The 21004-nt window shown below is 39.3% G+C and overlaps 1 protein-coding gene across 1 annotated transcript in view; it reads right to left on the reverse strand.

Annotated features, from left to right (window-relative positions):
• The window catches only part of ek1 (eph-like kinase 1), a 61996-nt gene that overhangs the window by 39489 nt on the left and 1503 nt on the right, over positions 1–21004 (reverse strand). Inside the window, exons 2-3 of the mRNA XM_084399003.1 lie at positions 9202–9266; positions 7433–8102 (exon numbers count right to left, since the gene is read on the reverse strand). Coding sequence (XP_084255129.1) covers positions 7433–8102; positions 9202–9266 — 735 coding nt within the window. The remainder of the gene's footprint in view (positions 1–7432; positions 8103–9201; positions 9267–21004) is intronic.

Raw genomic sequence — 21004 nt, forward strand, 5'->3', positions numbered from 1 at the left:
CATCAATTTTCCAACTTTTGAGAAGAATCACACAAAACAGAAGCACTTGTGAATGATTTGACTGTGAAAAAAAGCACTTATGGAATAACTAGTAAGGAAATAACTGAGTAGTACTTGTCCATACAAAATTTCCCAGGTGGCTGCTTACTGACCCAAGTCAAATTTGCTCCATTTGGTCCTTAGATATGGTTGCTTCAATGTAAGTCTATTCGAATTTTCACTTGCTTTACAGTCCAACTGTAAAAATTTATGAATAAAATAAATAAATAATACAATTAATAAAAATAAAATGTACTAAAGAAAATACAGTACAAAAGAAAATATAACATAATACAACAGTAATTGTAGTGCTTCTAAGGAACTAACACACAACATTTTTTTAATCTTTGAAAAGCAGGAATGACATATTTGGATGTGGTTTGCATCCAGACTGTTCTACTCAAACTTACAGTATACACAATACTTCAGTTTTCCTGCAGACTTTGAAATCAGTGGGGCTGAAATGAAAAACAGGTGTGTTTGGAGACCGGCGGTCTTGCTGTTATTTCAGTGGGGTGAGATACAGAGGGAACAGGGGGAGCCTCTGACCGCAGCTCTTGGGTGGAGAGCTATAAAAAAGAGATTATCCATACACGCGAGAAAAGTAGCAATAAAAACGAATTCTTCTCCGCTTACTCGTGCCTTTTTTCTTGCTGTCTGTTCTAGCATACAAACTATAGTCTCACTACATCAATTTAAAATCGTAGGAACCTTAAACTTCAAGCTGAGTCTCCAAAGCAAATGCATTATTTCTGAACATAGAGTGGCCATTAAAATAGCTGCTGAAGTCTCCCTCCTTCTACTGTTTTCCTGAATAAAACAGATTTATTCATATTGATCTATTAAAAGAGCCTCCAAATGCCTTGTGGATTTTTGAGAGAAGCTGTTGATCACTCAAATCATACAGGTTGATAGCAAATATCCAGATTTGCATGGGAGATGTGAGGCTGTGCAGGTCTGTAATCATGAACTGTAGATCAGGTCTGTAAACCAGCCAGCGCCAGACTTAGAGACAGCACTGGAAACTGGCTCCTCTTAAAAGACAGTCTCTCGTTTTATTGGCTCCATTTCATTACACATGTGTAAATGCTATTGGGTATCTCATTCCTGTCTCTCCTGTTGCTCCGCCTGTTTTTCAAATGTGGGAATAACTTTTAAATGTCTGACATGATTGTGTTCTAACAGAGAGGCTTTTGTCCCTTAAAATTGCATGTGAAAAAACATTTTAGCTCCAAAAACTGGTTTATTTCCACGAGAAACAGGTAATAAAAAAAGTAGCATGGGACTTCATTTTATCCATTGGGAATTGACTGGATCATAAAAATGAGCTCTCCATACCAGAATGAATCCAGACCTGAATTAGATTTTGATAAAACGAGTTATTCAATAGCTTGTGCTGCTTAAGGAAGGAATATATAACGACACGACATGACACGTATGTATGTATATATATATATATATATATATTTTTTTTTACATTTGGAATAATGTTCACTAATAAGTCATTGACAATAAGACCAGGAAAAAGCATTCAAGTAAATAGGGTCCGTTCTGATTCATGTTGATTTCAAGTCTGAGCCAGCCAGTAGACTGTTTCTCCTGGTCGTAAGGCCCTCTTGTCATCTGCAGCCTGACAGATGAATTATTAAGAGAGTTTGGAAAAAAATAAAATAATGCAAGACGACTGCTGGATGCACGTGTCGTTGCATCCACGTGCCTTCTTCCTCTTCAAAACACACACAGAAAAAAATATGTCTGAGTGCCATTAAGAGACAAAACAGTTGTGGAAACAAATCCCATTACAACATCACTGTGAGGCAACATTAGCAAAGGACACTCATCACAAGGTAAACACTGTAGTGAGAAGTGTAGAATTCCCATTCTGAACAGAAACGGTTTAAGTCGTTTCTTTCCCCATTTTAAGTGTTATTTTGACCACACTTTGTGAAAAATCACACCACTATCAGTCGTCATATTGTGAGTTGTGAACATCTCTATAAAAATAATGATGTCAATATTTCAAACAGGAATGATAGCCCTATTGTGACTTTTAAACTGCGGGTGAAAGGAAGAAAATATGAAGAAATGTCAAGTTTCCTTAACATTTTTCATTTTCAATAAAGAAAAACTGTGAAGCCAGCCTGTCAGTTTTACAGACCGAGAAATACAACTTCTACTAAACGCATGCAAAAACATTCATAAATTCATCCTGTAGACAGAAAAGGAACATTCAACGATGTGCTAAATTCCCTGGATGAAATTTTCGAGTTCTGTAAGCTGTCAATGTCCCTGTATAATTGATGGCGCGCCGAGTCTTTGATGCTTTGGCTGTGGAGACTCTATTCCAGCTCATGTCTTTCCGACAGGGGTCCACACCCAAGACCCAGGAGCAAGAGAAGAAAAAAAACACCGGCTACATCTGGTAGCCATCCTGACGTTCTCCAGCAGAGCTCACAACGGTCTTGTTTTAACTGCTTTCTGAGAAAGAAATCTCAAATATCCCCAGCACCTATGAAGACTAAGACTAGCTACGCACCATGTAGGCCTAATTGTCATTAGTGATACCATCACAGTGTTTGATTTGCGTGTCATTTCTATTTGACTCTGCCCAGATCTCAGCATGCCAGCAATCTGAAACTCGCTGAAACTGTTCTACAGTTTCCTAAGAGACAACTGCATGGCAAAGAAAACAAGTATCATGAATCGTCTGTGTTTTGACAGTTGGACCGTGAACCTAAATTGCAGATTGGCACTTTGCCATCCACTGACAGGTTATTCCATGTTGTTTACTATCGGCTACTAAAATGTTATTGATCCAAACAGCAGCTGGAGGTAAAGAAATGGGCAGATGACATGTGGTAGACAGTATGATGGAGGGCTGAGATGGAGAGACGTTTTAGTCGGCAGCTGACTAACTAGATGCCACTAATAAAAGCAGCATAATTTATTATTATTATTTTTTACACATTGTAAAGTAATTGTTAAAACAAAATGAATCACTAAATACATTTTTTTAAATATATGGTAATTATGTAGTGACCAAAAAAAAAAAAAGACATATTTTATCCTTTTCAAAAATATCCTTTTCGATTACAACTCTGCATGCTCATTGATTTATTAATTTTTTTAATAAATACATTTTTGTAAAGAGTTTTGTAAAGAATTTCATATGCAGGCACAATTTATATTTCTCCACAAAACCAATATCAAGCATTTAAGCATATGGTTATAAAGAAACAATGTCAGTGTCCTACATATGAGCAAGCATCTTCTTCTCCTTTAAAAATTTGTTCCAGAAATAATGTTATTATCAAGGGTAAGTGAAATGGCTTTTGCAGATGTCTTGCGCTGTCTTCGCCGATAAAAACTTGCACTTGATGCAGCTCATACACACACACATACACACACACAAACTGGCAATGAGTAGCTAGCAGGGAGCTAGTAATATGCTATGGAAAGGGCTCAAAAGCATATGAAGAAAAAAAAAACAGCTCAGTTTACCGAGTTGGGCTGAATGTTGAACAGGCAGCTTTATGCTTCACTGATCTGTAGGGGCTATCAGTAGGTACCAGTGACGCTTAAATGATTCGGTATATGTATGTCCACAGTGCAGAAACTGTATATCACGCTTCATGTGTTATGGGACCTAAATATCCACAGGCATGTTTTGTGGTTGGTTTTCCTGGAAGTACCAACTAAGCAGTTTCTTTTCACCAAATGTTGTTAAAATATGATATCTCAAGGGTCCCTCCTTCCGTATATTATATAATATGATATAATATAACATAATATGTAACACACACACATACTGTACATACATACATACATACATAGTGTGACCATATGGTCACACTTTAGATTAGGGTCCAATTCTCACTATTAACTAGGACTTTAGCCTCAAACTCCTAATTACTGCTTATTAATAGTTAGTAAGGTAGTTGTTAAGTTAAGGTATTGGGTAGGATCAGGGGAAGTTTACACAACACAGTTTTCAACTGAAAGCAGAAAACTTTTTATGCGTTTTGGCCGTTCATTTACACGACAATGGCATTTTGGGGGCATTGTTGTCTGTTTTTAGCACATCGTTGTCATGTAAACATACACTAAGGGATGTAGAATATGGCCATGCAGAATAAGCCATTAATATGTGCTTTATAAGTACTAATAAACAGCCAATATCCAAGTAATATACAACTAGTTCATAGTGACAATTGGATCCTAAATTGTTACCATATACATATATAAAAGAAAAGACATGGGGCTTTCGAATATTGTTGTGGACAATGGCGGGGATTGGAGTCAAAAAGGAAGAGAACCTGTTCTGCCCATAAAAGGCAAAATGACTTCCCCATTTCATAATGCCCATTTACAGTTTAGCTAACAAAACAGAAGAGATGGTTTATGTGGGTGAGCTGAATGGTGACTGTGTCCATGGTACATTTAACAAAATCACCGGCCGAAGATAAACTCCTGTAATTCCAGCGTCATGCTGTCACCCAGCAGGCGAGCATCACGTGGTGGGGATTACAGATGTGGAAATCAAACTAAATGTTTAAGTATGTGATTACTAGAGCCCCTATAAAGACGAACAGCCGCAATGTGTGGAAAGCTCAGGTCTCTTAACCGTGTTAACCTCTCCAATCTACACTCCAAAATTCCGTTTTGGAGCACACACACAAGCTCATCCCTTCAAGCTGCCTCCACTGTGAATCTCCGTTGGGGTGCTGACAATCCCATGACCCAGTTTCTCAGCTCAAATCCTATGGAGGAAGACACTCCAGAGCTCCTCACAGCGAGATTACCGTCACAAAGAGCTCATTTCTGCCATTCCTGCCTCAATGAAAAGCACTCCATTCAGCCACACTGTGTGAGCTTAGCGCTGTAGAAAACACGCCTCAGGAAACAGAAGAGAGTGCCCATCTTCAGCTGGCATGCTAACAGTCGAGGGGCCATCGGGTCAGACCTTATGCCAGACCCAAACTCAGAGTCTGGTGTGCACCACCAAGCCTCTCGAAAACCATTTACATCCAACAAAAGGGCCGTGATTGTAAGCCGAAGTGCTCCATGCTGAGAGATATGGATAAGAATGAACAGCCATGGTAAAAAGACTTGATACAAGAGGGTTTATTATCAGAGTTTACAACACACATTCACAGTATAAAAGGTTAAGGGAGGATATAAAAACAGAAAAAAAGGATGAATCTACAGACGGCAAGACAAAGTGTTGAACAAGAGGAGATGGGGGGGGGGGGGGGGTCTGTTGGAGATCGTTCGAGAGCTGCCACAATAAGACGAAAGGAAAAGAATAGAAGAGGTAAATATAAGAGGCAGTTCACTGAGCCGAGGTTGTGGGAGAAGACGTCCGTCTCTTTTTATTTTTTACTCTCTTCTATCACGGCGTTGTGTGCCGACGGTAAATGGTGAGTGGGATAAACTGAGGCGCTGTTGGCAGATTTAGTTGACAAAATATGACAGGAGAGAGAAAAAAGGAAAAAGAAAAGGATGGGGGAATACAAAAAAGGACAGAATAGAATAATAAAAAGGAAGAAAAGACAAGAAAGAAAAAGAAAAAGGAGAGGAAAGGAAAGGAAAGGAAGATAATAAACGGAGTAATTTCAAGAGGGTCCTCGTGCCCCAGTAAAATTTTGCTGTAAGACTTCTGTCCTTCTACTAATGCTGTTGTTCAGTGAATATAAAAGCCTTCGCAGCATGAAAAGTGGAGAAAGCCAGCGTCAGCAAGTACTTCCAGAACCCACAGCGAGACCGCAAGGTGAAAACAGACCACGAGCTGTTTCACTTTGTCTCATTTCGCATGGCAATGCCCTGTTTCTCATGGAGCTGTCGGAGCCAGAGAGCAATGAATGTTTTGTCAGCTGACCGGGCTCGTATGAATTAACCAATCTCTTATTGCAGTTAGAGTAAATCTTTTATTTTGAGGTTATTTTTGAGTTACAGCCCAGTCTCCATCACTCACAGTAATGAATAGCTGTTAAAATGTTAACCTTTTTCCAGTGCTGCTGAATGTTTCTTGCGGCACTCAGCTGTGCCACAAGAAATTATATTTTTCCTGAGCGAGTTTAAAATGGAGTAATCTGAATTGAAAGTAATGAGATAAACTGAGTACTATGACATAATATTAAGACAATTAATAGCCCTTTATACCACCCTGATTCTGACTAGCAATAGCAATTAGTAAATAAACAAATTCCAAGAGGGTCCTCGCACCATCGTTGCTCGGGCCCTAATTAACAGATCCAATAATTGAAATGAGCTGTAGGACTCTATTTGCTGTGGTCCAAACCAAAGGGCACTGAATTGGTTGTGATGGATTTCCCACCCCCATCTCTCTAGCCTACTTTCTAGTCACTCAAAAAAAGTTCCATGTAACCCTGTCCAGACCCCCTCCTTCCTGATCTACACTTTCACCCACAAGAAAACAGTCCAGAATGGCTAAATGAATATTTAAAAGCTGCAGCCTTCTCAGTCCTGGGGTGGTGTACAGGCAAGTTCCTCTAACGTGGGCTGAGGAGTGACGGGGCTTTGAATAACCAAAGGCGAAGAGAGAAACAAAACAAAACATAAACAATTACAGTGTAGCCCTTATCTTGGCAATAAAGCAGGCTACATTAATAAAGCCATTAGTGCCTTCTGAGATTAAAAGAGCAGTGTAAAGACCTGAGTCTAACCCTGAACATGTGGTAATAAAGCGTGCAGTCTACTTCAATCTCAAGTGGGATAACTTAATGTGTCAGGTTTATTTAGCATTTTCTCTCCATAATGGATCTTTTGTTTAGAACTATTAAAGAGACCAAAGTGCAAAACACTACCAGAAGGATTGCTAGTTTTTGATTGAGGTATGTGGTTTACACAAAAGGTTATTGCTTCATTACACAATAATGGTGGCAAAAAATCTACCATCTATCTATCTGCATTCCTACATCTATAGCTCAACTATATCTATTTACCTTCTCATCTATCCACCCATACCTATCCATCTATCTACCTACCTATCTATATCTATCCATCTACCCATCCATATCTATAGCTCAACTAGAGGATCTGGCCCACGCTGTCATATTTCAATATTAATCTAACAATAATCCGTCTTAAATCTCTTCCATCCAAACATCAGATTGGAGTAAGACATAACCTTCAACCCCATCTGCTACAGTTTCTAACTGTGTATCCTCAAGTTTCTGTTTCACAACCAATAGCTAACACAGCAGGACAGCTTAGAGAACATATAAAGAACCTCTGGACATGCTTGCCATTTAAAGCCACTATTGTGGTCGCAATATTTGTTTCAAAGAGAATTGTTTACCCAGTTAGCCAGAAAAAATGTGATATATATTCTGAGGCCATCATTTGAGACAGTAAAAGAAATAATACTTACGTTGGCAGTGTCCATCCACCTCCTCGAAGCCTGGCCGGCACACACAACGGCCGATGGGCACCAGCCAACCTCCGTCAGCACTGCAAAACATCCGTGGTCCCTCCAGCTCTTCTGCATCCTCCACACAAGTGCCACGCACTTCCACCAGCGCTGAATCGCCGCCCGTCACCGTGTCCGGGAACCGGGCAAGATTGAGCACCGCCAGTGGACATCGCTTATAAAAGACTCTCACCGACACCAAAGCAATGCAAGCACCCAGGTCCTGAAACGCCAGGTATAAGCCTCTCTTACTGAGACCACTGATGTCTCGCACTTCCGTATTCAGCTTCATGACACGATCCCCGACGTCCGTCTGCGTGAAGCTCTCGTCGGCCGCTATAGTGTCGATCTTCACATACTGGCTCTCGCGAATGTGGCGCAAAGGGGCTGCTACTGCATTGTTGGATTCATGGTAGTACACATTAAACGTCTCCTTACAGGTTCCAGGGACGCCCGGCAGACTGTTGCAGTCACGCAGAGTGAATTTGATCTCCACATAGACACGTTGAGCGCCCTCTCGCTGGATCAGTCCAGTGCGCAACCAGTTATTCTGATTGGCTTCCATTACGTTGCACACCTGGTACGTCCTCATAGGAATGTTCCTCTCGTCCATAACACTGATCTCCTCCCACTAACAAACAGACCAAAAGTTGATAAATTCAAAAAGACAGACATCCTTCAATGCTTTGGTAATTGTCCCGTGTACTTTGGCTCTGAACTCTCTAAGCTCTTACAGTGGGTTTTGAAAGATTTTGACAGATGCATGATGGGCGCATTACGAGAAAACGCTTCATTTAACTTTCATCAAGAGGAAAGTGCATCTGACAGGCAATCAGCTCAAAGTTACAAACTGAATAGTCTCAGTTGTTTTGTTCGTGCATAATTCAACTCATTGCTGATGCAGAGAAAATAATATAATTGTGCCTTGGAAACTTCCATTTTATATACGTGAAAATCAACAAAGGCTAACGAAAACCATGAAAAATAACATGGTTTGTTGGTTTGGCATTGACGTCAGTAAGTTTGTGGGTTAAAAATAATGGCACGAAAAGCAGCAACGTTCAAACTGTCTTAATGTTTTTCACGCAACATAAATCTTTCATTTCCGAATTGTAGCATGCACACTGTTGGAAATGCCAAACCTTGAACTCTTCCCCTGCTTTATCAGCAGCACACAAAAACATAAGATATTTCTCTATACAGGCACTCATGAATCTGAGCGTGACTACTTGTGCCAAGGCCACTATTACAATCCATCTTCATCTTGTGAAAATGGATTTGAACGAATGACACGAAAGCGTGGGATGAGAACCAGCTCCCACAGAGGAGATCGTTACTCAGCGGGTTGGCAAGGTTGTTCAAAACGAGATACTCTCCTACGACCCCCCACAGGAAACTCTAAAGAGTTACAGGCTGTATTTTCGCAGAGGGGAGAAGTGGACCATTCAGGGTCGAGAAGATCAAGCGCTACACTTTAAATCCGGGGTGTAACAGCACTAGTTGGGGATGAAGTAGCAATTGAAAATTTGGACTGGTAGTTGAAAGGTTTTAGGTTCAAAATACCCCAACAGGGGAAAATCCATTCAAAATGTGTGCCATTCAAAATTCAATTGAGAATGCTTTTTAAAATCCAAATCAATTACTGAATTTGAAATGAGGTAGCGACTTGCATATAAAATGTACAAAAAATTTAATTAAAAGGAGCTGCGCAGACTTTCACAGGTACTCACCCCCTCTGATGGATACGCTTCCCAACCCAGATCACCTGGGGTGGACATAGAGTCGAGCAGAGTAACTGTAAAAGAATGAAAAGAACAGAGATATAGTGTTATTTAAAGCCACAGTGGTAGTATACTTATCACAGAACCACATTTTTATCATTTGTTCAGATTTTTCACAAACAACAGTGGGGTTTGTACACAGCATGATGCCATGTAAAGCATGAATCATTTAAGTCTGCAGTCTTTCTGAATAACATAATAGAGCTCTAGAAATGTCAGAACCACTTGTAACAGCCTAATCAACACTTTGCATTTGAGGTTATTCATTCTAGTTTTATTAATATGGCCATGGCATAGTGGATTTATTTTATTGACCTAAACCTCAACAACTTCTAAGACAAATCCCAATAATCTAGTTAGGTGGCGTTTCATCAGTTGTGACCATTACGAAACACGTGATTCGCAGCTCCTTACGCAGTCTTTTTGAAATCTGTTCTCACATCAATATTTTCAGAGGTTGATGGTGCTATTTATAACAGTCTTTCAATCTCCCAATGGTCGGAGCCCTGAACTTCCCACTTTGAGCTCCGTTCCAAACCAATTACATCCCTGGCAACCGGGGTGATTAATTCTTAATCACATCCAAACCTCAGATGTTCCTCCTCTTTCACGCTGAATATCAACCTCTCCCGCTCCTGGCACATGTGTGTGTGCCCTTTTGTGATGATTTAAAAAGAAAAGGAAGAAGGAAAATAGGAAAATCAAAGACCATCTGGATCCAAATTCTAATTAAAACTGACTGCCAATGGGTTTGTGTGACATGCAAACAGTGTGCATTTTTATATCGCGCTTTGATGGTTGGTTGATGTGGAAACAGGGATTATGTCTGGTTTTATGGGTTGTATATAGAGCAATTGGGCAAATTTGATGACTTGACACTCGAAGAGAAAACCATATGCTGAGTCAAAGCAGGATATTGCTTCTACTTAACTGAATACAGATTACGATGCCATTAACCGCTGGTGCTCGTGTGGCTGTTTTCTGATGAAGGGGTAAAACCAGACAGGCCAATATATCAGTCCAAACGATCTGGAACTCATTCTGCTCTGCCTTTTAAAGACACATTTATTAAAACAAACAAATTAATACAGCCACAGGCCTTGCACAGCCCAATAATACAAGCAGCAGGCAACATTTAAGTCACAGCAAGGCTAAATTTATTCCACCTGAGACATCAGTTCTGGCTCAGAGAGCATTCTTTAAACAACTGCCGCACAGGCCTTGATGAAAAGACTAGCGTGTTGTGTTTTGGACACCAGGCTGCTTAATCACAAACAACTGATTTGCTCAAAACCAGCAAGATGGTGCAAGTTGACTCTTGAACAACCAAGGACTTTGTTTCACAAGCTTAACCACCAAGACTACTTGGTCAACCAGTTGCACCTGAAAGATCAGGTTCAAACAACTTAACTGTCAAGGTTTTGCAGGTAAACATAACTGTTATGTTCGCCTTTCAAGATAAGTACCAAAAACAGGCCCTAACTAGAATAAACCAGCATGAAAATGAATCCTTTACAGATCTAGCCTGCGCTCAACAGTTGGGAAGGTAGCTCAGATTTTTTATTGTCACAAAACATTTACCTATAATTTATGAATTTAAATCTATAAAACATGACAAAACATAATTGCCATACTTGTCAATAATCCATTCTTACCGATGCTACCAAGATTATCACAAGCTATTTTAGCAACTTCAACATTCAATATTAATTTTACCTGACTGACAAAGTTTAGCTAACCTTACCAAGTTGACAAGCAGAGTACGTAACAAAATATCACAGAAAACTAAATGTTTAAGGAGTCAAGTTCTCTTTCCCACTTCCTAGTTCAGAGATTCTTTGTCATTCAAAAGGTGAAAGATCCCTTTAATCTACCTCTCAAAGAAAAAGAGAAGGGAGTGCTTCACGAAGTTGGTGTTCCTGCTACCCTAAGGAAGGATACAATCAGGCTTACTAAAAGACAAGACACTAAAAAAAATACACGATTTTACAACAAAAACCCTTTTAGGTACAAAAGCAGTCTACATTATGGCAAAAGAGATTACTATTAAATTCACTTTTAAATCACTATTACAGGACCAGTGTTGTAACCACCAGAGACCCCTCAAATATTCAGATTAGTGGTTGAATTATACGTTTCCTTTTCACAGGCCCACTATATTTATTCCCCATTATCCTGAAAATGGTAATGGTCTTGAACAGGTCCAGGCCAACACATGTGATGTTTACTATAACAGCTGCTTAGAGAATGGGGCTTTTCTTCATCATTAGCTCTCAGCTGGCAACTCTGGATGTGGCCAACGCTGGAATCCCCTCGGGGTGGCCACGAGATCTCAGCACCTCAGGGCAATAGATGAGATTAACCATTAGGCCAAACTCTTAAAAGAGTGCAGTGGTCAGCAATCACCGCTCCAATGTAAACAGGCAAGGGAAGCAAAAACTGAAAATGGAAAAAGGATAAGAGTAGGTCAAGAGAGAGGGAAAGGATAGACAAGCTGCTGGATAGATGCCCTCAGGGAATTGAAAAGGACAATGGGGTCACTCTCACTCATGCATAGCCACTGTCAGGTATACTTCTCAAGCAGTGGGGATTTCTTTAAGACTGCAAGGGAAGCTCGGCTTCCGCTATAATGTCAAAAAATTAATGGTCAAATATGCACTACTGTGTTAACATTTTATTGACAAAAAATGCGTTAGAAAACGTTAATCTCAAAGACGAGTTCGTTCAGAATCAGTTACATATAGCAGGTAGGCTGACTCGATTTCCTTCTCATACATTCCCGTAGCGTCACAGTACATTTCCCTGTTGAAGCCCAGCGTCCATTGACTTCAATGGGGCTGCTTCGAACAGTGCTTCGAAACTAGACGGTCATTGGATAAATGCCGTGATTATGTGCCGCCCACGGACGCTCAGCGTCTCTGGGGGTGAATGAGGAGTGGGCTGGCCTGGACTCCGGGCTTCTGCGTGATGATTGTAGGGTCTGTCGAACAGCTGCGTCTCCTTTTGATTGACAGCGATTTCATACAATAAAAAGTCGCTGATGCTGAAGCTATTCGAGCTCAGTCCCATCGCGGATTTTTCAAATGTAGTTGAAAGACAAACTGTTGCAACCTATTTCTTGGTATTTGCTTGTCGAAATTGCTAGCCAATTTTCATAATACATTTCACACAATTCTACATTTATACCTTTATTATATTATTACTTATTATATTTTTTTATATTATTATTAGTAATAATAAAAAAATTATTATTAAAATAATTAATATATATATATTATTAGTAGTAGTATTATTATACTTTATTATATTATTATTTATACCTTTATTATATTATTACATTTATACAATTATATTTAACTCTGCTAGCCATTGAGAGGAACTGGTCAAGTCACTGGAAAAGATGCCTAGTTGGTACAACTGCACAGAGCATTTTCTTGAAAAGGAACGTTGAATTTACGTATAAATAAATGAACAATTTTTATGATGTAGACCAGCAGCCGCCACTGTTCTCAATTATACTACTTAATAGGTAAATCAATCTATGAGGATGCTATTCTTAACTCCTTAATATTATTAATAAAAGTTGATAAGATTTAGAGCTACTGGGCATTTAAAAAGTTTAAAATCTGCTACAACTCAACTTACAATATTTTATATCTATTAAATGTATATTTTCACTTTAAGTGTGTAGTTTCTGTGCCCTTGCAACACCAATTGAAAAACAAAATTGCAAAAATCAGGATATTTTACAAGTACAGGTTTCCTTCCACAGGTCCGTTAGCGAAGGGAACAAGCAATGGTCACTTCAAAGAAGTAATTTAATAATTTATGGTCATGTTCTGCCCTTCGGAGTCAGTAGGGCATAGGGATGCTCACTTCCGTTTGGAATTTGCCCTTTCGCTGTCAGGTTGATCTGAATTCTCAGTATTCATAAAATAGCAAGTACTTGATAACCTACTATTTCCGTCGAGATTTCAAAGTGTGCATCAGATGGATGCATTACTACTCCATGAGGCCACGGAATAGGAATTGTGAAAGTATGCAACTGAGGCAGTAAGTCACTTGACAATGACAACATGGCGGATGTAGTAAGTCGGGATTTCATTCTTACTATACAAACTCATATTATATAAAACATCCTTATTTAACATTTACAAAGTAGTTCAACAAATGTAGTTCAATATCTAATGCAGCTATAGTGTTAACACTTTTCACCAAAATCAACCATAGTAAAGTTTTCCCTAAATTTTCGGATAGAAAAGTATTTTAAAATCAACAAAATTACACACTTAACCTTTAAGTCTCATAAGCCTTCCACATTTGTTATGTGGTTCACTGGTATGGGTCCAAGAAAATGACTCTGGGGTGACTGAAGCACAAACCACGGGGCTTGCAAAGACCGATATCTCATTTTCCACAGCATCCACTCCAAGCACGGAAAGCATATCTATTGTAAGAGATTGGTATCGTACAGCTGTCTTGACAGAAGTGGTGGAGTGTATTTGAAATGCAGTCAGCAGTTCCTGTCAGTCACTGCTCATGTGGAGTCAGAGGTCTGCTCTACAGGGAGGTGGTAAAAGAGCCTCCATTCGGCCTCAACTGACTGATGAGACCTGCCACAGAGATCCAGCCTGTCCGGCACAACCATCACACTCATCTGACTCAATGCCCAAAAGAACAGCCATCCAGTTACAGCCTGACACCCATGAGTCATCTCATAATATCCACTGACAAACCTGTTTAACACGTGTGAATGAAGATGTTTTAGTATTTTCTAAGCAGGCATATTTATGTGAATCCAAGCTTAGGTTATGTGGATGGATTTTTTTGTTTTTAATACTGCCTTCACATGCTATCGGAAATGATTGAGTTTCATAGTTGGAAATAGGACATGAATGGTCTCTCAAGTAAAATATTTAATGATGTTTTATTAACAAAGTTCGGGAGGAACACGTTCTAATGATCAAACAATCAAGTCATTCCAACCAGCTTTCAGCAATCAGTAATCAACAGGTCCACTCAATCAGCATGATTAAAGGCCTATAAATACACACAGTCGACTCACCCATATTCCTCGACAGTTTTCAGCATTCCTCCACCACCCCATCTCCTCACACTTGCCTGGTTATCTTCCTAACCAAGGATACGGGGGGGGGTACTCTGGGTTCGGGCCCAATTTCCGAGCCCCCGGACAGCACGCCAAATGCGCATAACTATTTATTCTCTGATCATTTGTAAGTGTGAACTTGTGAATGTCTGGAAACTCAAAGATAATTTTGATACCTGAGTTACTGAGTTAGACTTTGGACATGGCGGCGGAGAGAACTATTGTTGTAAGTGACTGTTAATTAGTTTTATTTGTTTTCCCACAACATCAATAATCGCTTTCTCTTGCCATTACAGTCATGTGTATTTACATATTTAAATCTGATGCATATTGCATGTATTTTAGACTGTGAAAACAGTATTTATTTTGAACAAACAAGCTGACAATCTAGAAAACATGATCTTTAGACAGGAAGCACATCAGATTGGGAATTACAATGGACACAAGGGCCATTTCCCAGTCTAATAATGTGTGTAATGTGTGTCAGGCACGACTGACTGGCCATGCCAAGGTCTGTTTAATGATGAGAGGTGTAAACAGTCTGCTGTCAAGACACGGCATGAAATGGTGACCCGTGTGTGTTAGTTAGTGAAAGACAGCAGGGAAGACACTCTTGGGATGCCTCATTAGAAGCACAGACACGGACCGGACCACACCTGCCGCATCGGTGAAAGTGGATGTGTGTGTTCACAAAAGCATTAAACTGCACCCATGCTGGACATCAAATCCCAAGGGCATGAAACAGGTTACAACAACACAACAGCACAAGTCATAATTAGAGAGATTAGACCGAGCCGCACCCGAATAGGATGACATCACCTTTGAGCTTGTGGTTCATAACAAACCTTTATAATTTAGACTGATTAAAGAGATTATAGTTTCGCAGAACACCACTGATGAGTAAGATGCTCACTGGAGCTAAAACCTACAGCTTGTCAACCAAAAACATTAAATATTAAAATGCAATTCACAAACTAGATTTTAGAGAGGTTTTTGCCACTGCTAGGGTGGTTGCTGAAGCATGCTATACAATTGCATTTTAGATGCTTGATACGTGATTTCTAAGCCCAACCATAAAGTGAAAGTTCACTAATAATTACAATTAATTTATTCACCCATGTTGTTCTAAACTTGACTAAGACTTTCTTCTGCAGAACACAAAAGAAGTCATTTTAAAAAAAGTCTCTCCTTATAATGAAAGTAAATGGGGTCCAATTTCTTTGTATCCTGTTAAAATGCTGTTTTGTTGTGTAGATAGACACTAGGGGTTGCACAGGCAAGTCGACTAGTCGACTTTAATGCTCTGCCATGACGTTTTAAGTTTGACGTCGTATAGATGTAAGTTAATGCACTGCTAAATTGTAGATCTAAATGCACTGCTGCATTGTATAGCACACACATACAGAGAGTAGCTCGCACACCATGTGCAGATCGCGTGCACACAGAAACATTCAGTAGCGTAGAAATGTATTGTCAATACGGTTCTGTGATTTATCAATAAAATAGCTTAGAAATTAAAAAATTCTAGCATACATTTCTAAGTAACTAAAACCCAAAGCTTCACTATTAATAAGAGAGACAGCCAGGTAGAATTAATTCACATGCAATCGCTCTCTCACTAATGTATTCATTTATATAAAAGTAATCTTTACCGTGCTTCTTTATCTGTATCTGATTTAGAATGAGCAGAAATCTGTGAGAAATTCAATGATTCAAAGACGAGAACTGATAAAAATAAGCTGTTATGTAGGAGTGATAGCCTTGTGGGCAGCGCTGTGTCATATGCCATAGCTGTGCACAAGGCAACCCGAGTCTCAGCTCAAGGTTCAGGCTTATTTGTTCATTAAAGCTAGGGTAGGTAATCCTGTTCAGAAACACTTTTTTTTATACTGGGTGAAATGGTCCTTCCATCCTGAGAGTAGTCAATACATTATCCCCTGGTTTCACAGACAGGGCTTAAGACTAGTCCTAGACTAAAATGTAAGTCTGAGCTGTTTCCACTGAAATAAACTTGCACTGACTGATCTTAAAAATATATCAGTGCCTTTTTAGTTTTAAGATGCACATCGGTAATGTTTTTTTTCTAAGCATGTTTATAAAAATTACTTAAATGTCCTAATTGATCTATGGTCTAATCCTGGCTTAGTCTAAGCCCTGTCTGTGAAACCGGGCCTATGTGTTCAGAAAAAGGAATGAAAACAATCAGACCTCTGTAGCAGCTGCAGGACAGTAAAAACTCTGACCAATCACTGCCACTCGGTCCGAGTGTAAAGAACCAATCAGATGCCTTCATGTCTCGTGCCCGCGCCCCACTGCGTGCGCTGCCCTGCGTGCACTCATCACATGTCACCGTTCCCGGAAATATTCAGCTCAAAGCACCTGCATATGCAGTCAGCGAAAGCAAACAAGGCAAAAACTACTTCCTCGGACCCTGCCCGCACTCTTGAACGACCTCCTCTGCTTCGCCCTCAACCCCGGACCTGTCCTCGAACCGACGATGCGGTACTTGTCTCCGGACTCGGAGTGTACGTTAGTCTTCATTAGAGTCAACAATGTTTTCATCATGGAAACTCTTACATGCAAAACACCGTATATGTTATGAATCTTACACGAAATTCACCTTCATCACAGTGTAACTGATGGTAATGGAAAAACGTGTATCAATGCAACCTGTTTTTAGTTTTGCCTTATAAATATAGCTCGTTACCGAATCAAACTTTACCAGTATCGATATGCTTGCTTGATAGTGAGTACTAAAAGAAATCTTATTTGTTTATATTCATAGTGATAAAGTTAGGTATTTTATTACATGTGATTCTGACATGATGTCACTGTATGTACTGCGCTCCTTCCTCTCCACTCATCTCAGGTAATAAATGCGTCTTCCAGCTGAGCCTGAGCGTTTGGCGTCGCGCGTTCATGTGTTTTGGGGGCGTGGCTTTGGAAGGAGCTCAGAAGGGAGGGGGTGGGAGTGAATGGAAATAATGAGCTGTGTTTATTGCAGATTAAAGGTCTACAGTCACTCGATTTTTATATTCTCTTTTTCAGAGTACTTACATTTTAATTATGTATTGGTAAATAAAGACAGTTTAAACAAATTTGGAATGTTTTTTTTTTTAGAAAAATCCTACCTACCCTGCCTTTAATGATGTCATCAGCAACTAGTTGACATTAACTTGACTTTAATCACATAAATGTCGACTTAAAAATAATCAAAAGTTATTCAGCCCCTATTAGACACTACAGTTTGAGGCATCATTCATATCCATAGCATAAATAGTTCAAGTTAAGCATCAAAGTTTAATACCAAGGTTTAGGGTTTTGCTTAAATCCCAAATTTCATAAAACAAAATGTAATTTATTTTAACATACTTATTTAACTTCAATCAAAGGAAAAAAGCTTGTCGTAATATGCATGCAACAGCCGTTTTCAAATTCGGAATGAGTCTCTGAGCAATTAAGCCTTGCATTAACGAAATGCAGGGGTCCAATCTAATAAAACCTCACAGGAATCATAGCGCACGAGCTTCAAACCCCCAGGAGAGCAGACCATCAGTGATAAGCGTAGTGCTGTTAATGAGATACGCACAACAGAATTTACACCGTCTCAGACATTAAAAAACATTAAGGCCGAGTCCTGTGAACAGAGAGTAGAGAGCATGATAATGAAAGTGAAGGAGTGGGCCGCACAGTAAGGACAGATCAAAGCTGCTGTCGGCTAAAAGGGTCTCGTGCACATGAACACACAAGGGATCTGTTTTAATCAAGTTTCATTACTTTACCATAACCTGAATGTCCTAAATGCAAAACACGTAAAGTCCTCATACAAAAGGGTGGATGATAAAACGCAATGACCTTTGACCCCTGAAGGAAATGTGGGATGTAAGTTGATGGTCTGCCTCTGATTGACAAGGGAAAGTTTTATATTAGATTGAAATGGAACAATTATATTCAAGAGATTTTGATAAATGTCTTAATGCTTTTTTGTCCATACATTGAAAGTCAATGAGCTCTAATGTTGTTTTGGACTCCTTTGACTTTCAGTGCAAAGACAAAATAAGAGTTAAAAGATACAAGGGTGAATAAATAATGACAGATTTTTCTATAGAACTACACCTTCGACAAGACAAGGAAAAATAGATTAGGATTACACTTCACCAGCTCTGCGATAAAACACAGATGCAATAATGACACTGATACGCGCAAGTCGAGGTAAGTAGAGCAATAATGAATTGCGTAATTGAGGACATTCGTGTTACCCAACAGAAAGCACCCAGCTCTCCAGCCCGATTCAAAGCATTCATGTGCCTCCATCCTGAAATGCCACAGGCCTCGAGACTCATTCTACTGCATGAGGCGTCTGTCTGCAGGAGTTCAGATGCAGCCGGTGGTGATAAGGTCTAAGGTGTGCCATTCAGAGCAGCAGGAGACAGAAATAGTAATAGCTCTCATGTTAATGGTTTTTCAAACAAATTAGGATTATATGGGCAGATTATCGATTAATAAATACTTCTTTTTGTGCAGTTCCCAAAACAGTACTATGCTATATGACCTCAAAACACTTTAACCATAGTGTATGATTTGTAAACTAATACATTTTTTGGATTGCATCACATAACCAGCTCCAATTTTATGGATTTCTGATGTAGTCAACTTGCTCAGTGCGAATCCTGTGAAACAAGTCACAATAAAAACAAGCTTGATAGTTGCTTCAGCAAATGCATTTTATCTCATGTTTGCTTTTGTTAAAACTATCGGTTAGGTTTAGGGTAGGGTAGAGTTTAGTGTAGGTGGTACGTCATTTTTAAATACAGAGAGCATTAACTTTTTAGCACCACTTAGCAGACATTTCATTTCCATACAACAACCAATGTGATAAAATGTTGCCAGATTCACATTCATTACTTTTAGCACCACTCACTGGACATTTCTCTTTGAAAGTGATGTGAAATGTGCAAGAAGCAATGTAATATCTTTTTGCAGACATTTTGCCACATGCATGCAAGTATTTCCAATGAGCCTGGGGTGGAATCAATGCAGCTTGTCTCTGAGATTTATATTAGCAAAAAGAGATTTTAGACATCAGATCGGACCATAAAAAGTCATATGACCATGCAAAATTTGTTTTTGTAATACTAACTCTAAGTTTCCAACCCAATATCTTAAACCGAGATGTCCTATAATTTAAACAGCATGGCAGATAAACAATGACAGCACTGTTGCAACTAATTAAGATCTTAAGTAAAGTAAAGGCCTACCAGTCGACCACTTATGTATAAACCCTTCTTTTTACCAACTAGAGGGGAAAAATAACCAATATCCTTGGAAAACAAAAAGAAGGCCACAGGTTATACTAATCAACAGACTTCCTCAGACAACCCTCAAACAAGAGAGATGCAAATTCAAGCTTCTCTCTAAGTCAGTAGCTAAGGGATGGTGAAAGGGAGAGTGAAAGAACGAGAGCAAAACAGAGCCTCTGAGCACAGCTGAATTGAACATAAAAAGTGTGTTTTCTCATGCTAATTTCCCTGCCGGAGCACCAGGGAGGGAAACAAAAGCAGACGAGAAACCGTCACTAAATGCTGTAAGAACGTGCACAAAGGACGAGCTAATGAGGGGGACCTTAGCGCTAACTAGAAAAACAAGAGGGCAGCAGAAGGCACTTATTAAAAATAAAAAGATCCTTATACAGTGTAAAAGGTTGTCACTGGTTCTTTCCTGTGCTATAAATTTACAGTAGTTAAACAACCCTAGATCAGTGGTTCTCAACTCATTTGGATCCAGCATCCAGATTTTACAATTATACATCAACCTGCATCAAAACTGTTCGCCATACAGAAGTAAATTTATTAATATTAGCATAAATTGCTTATGCCCAACAATATGCAAAATTATAAACATGTTTGGTTTCCAAATATCTGTATTTTGGTGGATCGTGCTCTTGCCAATAATTCAGATGTTATGCATCTGCCTAAATTGGCTAGCATCTACCAAGCCAATTTATTTATTTTTCTATTGATACTATGCTCAGTAATTCGTTTATTAGATTATAGAATATAATCAGTCATTTTTTTGTACAGTCATTTCTGTTTCAGAACAGAACTGCAGCCCATTTTTGGTCTACGACCAGCCAGTTAAGAAACACAGTTATCGATAAACAGTTTAGGCCTACTACATGTGGTGCAAGATTTAGCTTGTGTAAATGGACCTTTTTTTAGTGATTTTAAAAATGTTTCTGCAACATCTTGGTCTTTATTATCTCCAGAGGGGTGTAAATATCCAAGCGCTGCAGTAATGTCTAACAAAAACTGAAAATGTGCTGAGGAAGTCAGTCATTTGGACCCTGAATAAAAAACCCATGTAGTCATTAACATTAAATATGTGCTGATGTGTTTTAGTTTGGCCAGAAGACAGATATCAAGCATATGCCGATATGGGACATGTCTACCATTCTTAATGTAGAAAATGCTTACAAGACACAAAAACTGCAGAACAAGAAGTTAATGAACAGTTCATCAACACTCGAACACAGATGTAGATCTGCTCACAAGTCGCAACACAAACATTCACAGAACCCTGTTGTAAAATCACCTCAGGGATACCACCAGCTGGCGGTTAGAGGAAGTGCACACTTCTATAACATTA

Source organism: Rutilus rutilus (assembly GCF_951802725.1).
Source record: "Rutilus rutilus genome assembly, chromosome: 24".
NCBI classification, from domain to species: domain Eukaryota; kingdom Metazoa; phylum Chordata; class Actinopteri; order Cypriniformes; family Leuciscidae; genus Rutilus; species Rutilus rutilus.